The following is an 8,061-nucleotide window of genomic DNA, read 5'->3' on the forward strand; positions in this document are numbered from 1 at the left end:
ATTTCATTTCAGACAGTAGTTGTAGTAGTTTATATATTCTACTAGATTGTTTGTGCACTTGTAACATCGGGTTTTTGGGGAATTTCTAGTAGATGTTTATAATTTTGCCTAATATTGTCACTATTTCATTTTTATGTTTTATTAATGCCTTATATCTCCATGGTTTTCTACGCATTAATTTCTTTTACTTAATAAAACCCATGATTTCAAAAGTAATAAAATTAATAATTAAGTTGATAGTTCACCGTTGGCTTGCCTAACGGAGATGTTGGGCACCATCACGGACTATAATGAGAATTGGATCGTGACAGTTTGGTATCAGAGCACTAGGTTCACATAGGTCTCACAAGTCATGAGCAGGCCTAGTAGAGGCCTTGCGGATCAGTGGGAAGACGTCCGTGCTTATCTTCGAGAGGCTAGGGGGTTAGGAAACTTCTCTTTTGCCATCTCCTATCGCGCAGTTGATATTGTGCTGAGTATATTTCTCTTATTGTCTCACAAATCGTGAGAATGCACGCTACGGCTGTACCCGGCGCAGAGGGGCTGCTCCCCCGGTTGTTATAGGTAGAGGTAGAGGAAGAGGGAGGGCCACAACTCTTGCTACAGGACGAGGGCGTCCTAGAGTTGCTCCTGTAGTACCACTAGTGGATCCGATGGAGGATCATGTTATTGAGGAGCAGGACGAGGCACCTACAACTAAGCTGGCCCCGATAGACTTTATGACTGCACCAGGATTCCAGGAGGTCATGGGTCATATGCTGCGGTTAATGGATTCTATGACTTAGTATGGACTGTTTCCAGTAGATCCGGCCACATCTCAGGAGGGAAGGGGAACACAGACACCTACTACTCATACTTTGGGGCACTTTCCTACCGTTTATCAGACTCCAGGTGCACTACCTATAGATAAGGCTAAGCCGGTTGCATTAATTAGACTAGAGACCAGACCGGTCATGACTGTTGAGGAGCAGAAGCGGCTGGACATATGGACTAGGCTTCGTCCTCTTGTCTTTAGCGGTGAGCGGTCAGAGGACCCACATGATTTCATTGCCCGTTGCAGGGAGATGCTGCATAATATTGGAGTAGTAAGGTCCAGCGGGGTGGACTTCACCATATTTCAATTAGAGGGCAAGGCCCGCAAATGGTGGCAGCCTTATCTTCAAAGCATGCCAGCTGGTTCACGTCCTTTGACTTGGGACCAATTCACACATATCATTTTGGAGAGGTATATTCCACCCTTGCAGAGGGAAGAATTATGGGGTCAGTTTGAGCGGCTCTAGCAGGGACAAATGTACTTGACCGACTATGAGGTGAGATTCTCCGAGTTGTCTCATCATGCAGTTATGATACATCCCATAGATGTAGAGAGAGTGGGATGGTTTATTGCGGGCTTGCACTATGCTATCTGGGTTTCTATGGCCCGAAAGGCTGAGATGAGGACTCATTATGATTAGGTTGTGGAGATAGCCCGTAGGATCGAGCGTATTCGCAGCTATGGCTAAGAGTTTATACATATGTATAAGTGTCCTCGGCATTTTGGTGGATATAGTGGTGCACCGTCTGGGGGCAGAGGTTAGTTCATGAGGGTCTAGTCTAGCAAGCCCATGTATTCAGCACCACCGCCTGCTCGGGGTCCTCCAGCATGGCCCTTCTTCAGCGCCATTCGAGAGAGCACCTATCATACACCTACTATACAGGGTTCCTCCAGTGGGTATTCAGGTAATCAAGGTCAGCCCAGGGTCAGCAGGTTTCCGCACCAAGAGGTTGCTACTAGTGTGAGGAACTTGGTCATATGAGGAGGGTTTGCCCTAGGCTTCGGGGAAAGGTAGTGCAACAAGGCCATCAACCCATGATTACTTCACCAGCTACCGCACCGCCCGTCGGGCCGGCCAGAGGCAAAGGACAGGTGGGTAGGGATCGCCCTAGAGGTGGAGACTAGCCAAGTGGCGCTCCGGCTAGATTCTATACCTTCCCAACCAGACCAGATGTTGTAGCCTTATATGCTGTGATCACATGTATTATTTTTGTTTGTAGTAGGGATGCTTCAGTACTATTCGATCCAAGATCCACTTATTCATATGTAACTTCTCTATTTGCTCCTTATCTGGATATATCTCATGATTCCTTGGGTGTTCCTATATATGTCTCCACACCGGTGGGTGATTCTGTTGTTGTGGATCGGGTTTATCGGTCCTATGTAGTGACTTTATGTGGTTATGAGACCATCTTCTATTGCTTGATATGACCGATTTTGAGATCATCCTGGGCATGGACTGGTTATCTCCGTACTATGCCGTTCTCGACTGCCATGCAAATATTGTTACCTTAGTGATTACAAAGTTGCCTAGATTGGAGTGGAGGGGCTCATTTTTCAATACATCCAGTCAGGTTATCTATTTCTTGAAGGCTCTACATATGGACGAGAAGGGTTGTTTGTCCTATCTAGCCTTTGTTCGAGATACTACTACGGAGACTCCGACGATAGATTCAGTGCCCGTGGTGCAGAAGTTTTCCGATGTATTTCCTGGTTATCTACCAAGCATGCCACCAGATCATGATATCAATTTCGGTCCTGATTTGGTGTCAGGCACCCAGCCTATCTCTATTTTGCCTTATCGTATGGCTCCAGTGGAGTTGAGGGAGTTGAAGGAGGAGCTTGAGGAGTTGTTCGAGAAGGGATTCATCAGGCCGAGTGTGTCTCATTAGGGTGCACCGGTATTATTTGTGAAGATGAAGGATGTGAGTATGCGGATGTGCTTTGATTACTGCTAGCTGAACAAAGTCACCATCAAGAATAAGTACGCGTTGCCGCACATTGATGATTTGTTTGATTAGTTACAGGGTGCTAGGGTGTTCTCGAAGATCGACTTGAGGTCTGGGTATCATCAGTTGAAGATTCGTGGTTTGAACATTCCAAAGATGGCTTTCAAGACCAGATATGGGCACTATGAGTTTCTAGTGATGTTATTCGGCTTGACTAATGCTCTGACAACATTTATGGATTTTATGAATCGAGTGTTCAGGCTTTATCTTGACTCATTTGTCATTTTCTTCATTAATGACATATTGATCTACTCTCGTAGTATGGGGAAGCACGAGCAACATTTGAGGATAGTGCTTCAGACGTTGCAGGAACAAAAGCTATATGCTAAGTTCTCCAAGTGCGTATTCTTGTTAGATTCAGTGGCTTTCTTGGGTCATATTGTATTAGGTGAGGGAACTAAGGTGGATCCCAGGAAGGTCGAGGCAGTTCAGAGTTGGCCTCATTCTACCACAACGATCGAGATCAGAGTTTCTTGGGGCTAGCAGGTATTATTGTCGATTTGTGGAGGGATTCTCATCTATTGCAGCTCCTTTGACTAAATTGACCTAGAATGGTGCTCCGTTCAGATGGTCAGAGGATTACGAGGCGAGCTTTCAGATGCTCAAGACCGTATTGACTATAGCACTAGTGTTGGTTTTGCCCTCCGGTTCAGGGATGTATACTGTGTATTGCGACACTTCACGCAGTTGTTTGGGTTGTTTGTTAATGGAGGATGGGGGAGTTATTGCATATGCTTCACGTCAGTTGAAGCCCCACGAGAAGAATTACCCTGTGCACGACTTGGAGTTGGCTCTGATAGTTCATGCTCTCAAGATCTAGAGGCATTATCTTTATGGAGTGTCATGCGATGTCTACACCGATCACCATAGTTTGTAGCATTTGTTTAAGAAGAGGGATCTTAATCTGAAGCAGCATAGATGGCTTAAGTTATTGAAGGATTATGATATTACCATCCTCTATCATCCGGGCAAGGCGAATGTGGTTGCGGATGCCTTGAGTAGAAAGGCCGAGAGTATGTGTAGTTTGACATTCATTTCAGTGGAGGTGAGGCCATTAGATTTGGACAATCAATTCTTAGCTAATTGATTTGTGAGGTTGGATATTTCAGAGCCCAGTGGAGTTCTTGTATGTGTTGTGGCTCAGTCTTCTTTATTCGAGTGGATCAAGGCTCCTCAGTACGATGATCCACACTTGTTGGTCCTTAGAGAGACAGTGCTACAGGGTGATTCCAAGGAGGTTACTATAGGAGATGATGGTGTTCTGTGACTCCAGGGTTGCTTATGTGTTCCTAATGTTGATGGCCCGAGGGAGACAATTCTAGAGGAGGGACACAGTTTGTGTTATTCTATTCATCCAGGTGCCTTGATGATGTATCGTGACCTGAGGCAGTATTACTGGTGGCGGAGGATGAAGAAGAACATAGTTGAGTATGTGGCGAGATATCGAAATTGCCAGTAGGTTAAGTACGGGCATGAGAGACCAAGCGGCTTACTTTAACAAGATGGTTATACCAGAGTAGAAGTGGGAGCGCATCACTATGGATTTTATGGTTGGTTTTTCGCAGACGCTGAGGAAATTTGATGTCGTTTGGGTCATTGTCGACAGACTGACCAAGTCTACACACTTTATTACGGTGATGACTACATGCACTTCAGAGAGGTCGGCCTAGATTTATATTTAGGAGATCGTCCGATTGCATGGCGTGCCTATCTCCATTATTTCAGATAAAGGCACTCAGTTTACTTCACATTTTTGGAGAGAGGTACAGAGTGAATTGGGTACCAGGGTAGAGCTCAGCATGGCCTTTCATTCGCACACCGGTGGGCAGTCGGAGCAGATAGTTCAAATTCTTGAGGATATGCTCAGAGCTTGTGTGATTGACTTTGGAGGGCAATGCCTTTGATAGAGTTTACTTTTAACAATAGTTATAAGTCCAACATCGAGAATGCTTTATTTGATGCTTTGTATGGTCGACCATGTAGTTCGCTCATCGGTTGGTTTGAGCATGGCGATACTAAGTTATATGATATTGATTTGGTAAAGAATGCCTTGGATAAGTCAAAGTTGATACAGGAGCGACTTTGCACAGCCTAGTCCAGGCACAAGAATTACGCAGATCAGAAAGCACGTGATTTATCATTAATAGTAGGCGAGAAGGTTCTCTTGAAAGTATCGCTGATGAAGGGTATCATGAGGTTTAGAAAGAGGGGAAAGCTGAGTGTGAGGTTCATCGGTCCATTTGAGGTGTTGGAGCGAGTTGGAGAGGTTGCATACAAGCTTGCTTTGCCTCCTATTTTATCGAGAGTTCATCCGGTATTCCATGTGTCTATGCTTCGGAGGTACCATACTGACATGTCACATCTATTGGATTATAGTATAGTTTAGCTAGATCATAGCTCGGGTTATGAGGAGGAGCCAATTGTAATTGTTGACATGTATGTCCGCAAGTTGAGGTGTAAGATTATTTCAGATGTAAAGGTCCAGTGTAAGGGTCAACCAATCAAGGAGGCGACTTGGGAGACCGAGGAGGACATGCGGAGCAGCTATCCACACTTATTTGGCACTCCAACTATGATTCTAAACCCGTTCAAGGAAAAACGTTTGCTTAAGAGGTGGAGAATGTAATGACCCAACTGGTCATTTTACTTTCTAAATCCCCGTTCCCCTATTTATGACTTCCTGTATGTGCTTTTACTGTTTTATGACTTGCGGGGATAGTTGGTTTGATTTTCGAAGAGTTCAGGTTGAATTCAGAATGCTTAGTTCCATAATAGTGGCATAAGGTGGCATAGTTTGACTTGAGTCAACACTTTGAGTAAACGACCTCAGAACTAGGATTTAAAGGTTCAAATAGGTTTGTATGATGATTTTGTTCTTGGTCGTATGTTCGGATTGAGTTCCGGGTAGACCGAGAGCATTTCAGCGCTTATTGTTGAAAGTCGGTATCTTGAAGGTTTTAGAGTTTTCTAAGTTTGATTTGAAGTGAACTTTGGTGTTATCAATGTCTGTTTGGGATTTTGTGACTTGTAATAGGTTTGTATAGTGAATTATGACTTGTGCATAAAATTTTGCGTCGTTCCGAGTTGTCTAAGTATGATTCATCACGTTCTGAGCTAGTTGGAAGAAGTTTGAAGTTCAAAGGTTGATTAATTTTGTTTTGAGGTGCGATTCTTGGTTTCGATATTGTTTCACGTGTTCTGAGATTTCGAGCATGTCCGAATTATATTTATAAACTTGTCGGTGCATTTGGACGGGGTCCGGGGTTGCTCGGGTATGTTTCTGACCACCCGGAGCTAAGTCAAATTGGCAGATTTTTCTGATGCTAGTTTACTTCTTCGCAAAAGCGGAAGGAGTCTTGCATTCGCGATGAAGGATTTGGGCTAAGGCATTTTTGTTCTTAACTTTCGCGGTAGGGACGACGCGATCGCGGAGCATTAGGGCCAGTAGCCTTCGCGTTCACATTCGCTGGGTCGCGTTCCCGTAGAGGAAGGCTGGCTGGGGGGAGGGGGATGGCAAGCTTTGGACTTCACGTTTGCGAATGGTAAGCTAGGCCAGACATCGTGACCGCGAAGCCCCTTGCTGCATTTGTGATAGGAATGTTTCTGGGCGATGTCAGTTTGGCCTTTGTGATCGCGAGGAGTCTTCCGCGATCACGAAGAAGGGGCAGAACACTTTTTAAAAATCAGGACTTAGGCTCATTTTTGCCATTACTCATTTGTGTTTGCCGATTTTAGAGCATTTTGGAGAGGGATTTTTGTCTAGCACTTTAAGGTAAGTAATTTCTACCTAATGTGAGTTTAATACATAATTTATGGGTAGATTTTAACATAGAAATTGTGAAAATTATGGAATTTTGTTGGAAAACCTAGGGTTTAAGAAAAATGGTATTTGGCCATGAAATTGATTATGGAATTGGATATAGATTATATATTTGAGTTCCTAAGGTCATAGATAACAATTATCTAGGGGTGTGACTATTTTGGACTTTTTGAGTTGGGTTGGGAAATTACTCTAATAGTTAAATTATGAACTTTTGAACATATATTGATTGATTTATGCATCATTTGATTCGTTTCGGGTTGCTTGGCATTTTTTTGAGGCAACTAGTGTGGTTTGAGGGTCGAGTAGAGGACTTGGAAGCAAGGTAAGTCTCTTTCCTAATCTCGTAAGAAGAAATTATCCCCATAGGTGCTTTAATTATTATGTTCTACTTGTTGTGGGTGCTATGTACACACGTGGTGACGAGAGTCTGTACGTAGCTAAATTCATATTTATGTCCGGGTAGACTTAGGACTTTATCATGCAATATCTATATTACTTGAACTCAACTTGTTAGTATAATCACTTAAGGTTATAATCGAAATTTGATTATGGATTACATTAGGCCGAGCTTTATTATCTTCAGTTTTTGGCGGGATACTTGATTATTTGTAATAATCATGTTTTTCTATATGTTCCTATCCTTGAGTTGTAATTATGTGACCCGTAATTTGGAGAGTTTCCTCTATTCATGCGGATCAGTCTGAAGGACTCAGCAGTGCTATGAAATAGCATTATGGATCGGGCCTAACGACCTTGGTAGTATATTTGAGATGCATCCATAGCTCAAACCGACCAACCGACCTCGGCAGTGCACACGATTATTATGGATTGGGCCGTACGATCTTGGCGTAATTCGTGCGTAATGTTGCTAGGAGTCAGAATATACATGAGATTTATTTCTTGACTTGAGATTTGATATTCACTTGATGTTCCTTATCTGTTTGAGATAGCACATGATATTTGAGGATTTCATACTGTCATTATATTGAAGGATCATGTTACTTATAATTTTTCTTATTTCTTTATTACTGTTGTGTTTCATGCCTATTCAAAATTCATGTACTTTATTTATTGGACCACTAGTAAGTGTCGATATCGGCCCCTCGTCGCTGCTTCTTCGAGGTCAGACTAGATACTTACTAGGTAAGCGTTGATTTATGTACTCGTACTATACTTCTGTACTAATTGTGCAGGTATTGAGGCAGGTACATCTGGTGGCCATTCGAGCGCGCATACGCACTATCCGGAGACTTAGTGGTAAGCTGCTCCCCATGCTCCGACCTACAACAACTAGAGTCTCCTTCTTGATGCATTTACTATTTCTGTCTATTTCATTTCAGACATTAGTTATAGTGGTTTGTATATTATACTAGATTGCTCGTGCACTTGTGACACCGGATTTTGGAAATTTCTAG

General features: G+C 43.3%; 1 protein-coding gene across 1 annotated transcript; it reads left to right on the plus strand.

The window, feature by feature from the left end:
- Positions 1-2,268: 2,268 nt before the first annotated feature.
- Positions 2,269-2,706, plus strand: LOC142163984 (uncharacterized). The gene has a single exon (XM_075221143.1). The coding sequence runs from the start codon at positions 2,269-2,271 to the stop codon at positions 2,704-2,706; it is 438 nt and encodes a 145-aa protein (XP_075077244.1).
- The last annotated feature ends 5,355 nt before the right edge of the window (positions 2,707-8,061 follow it).

Source organism: Nicotiana tabacum, chromosome 9 (genome assembly GCF_000715075.1).
Source record: "Nicotiana tabacum cultivar K326 chromosome 9, ASM71507v2, whole genome shotgun sequence".
Taxonomy (NCBI): domain Eukaryota; kingdom Viridiplantae; phylum Streptophyta; class Magnoliopsida; order Solanales; family Solanaceae; genus Nicotiana; species Nicotiana tabacum.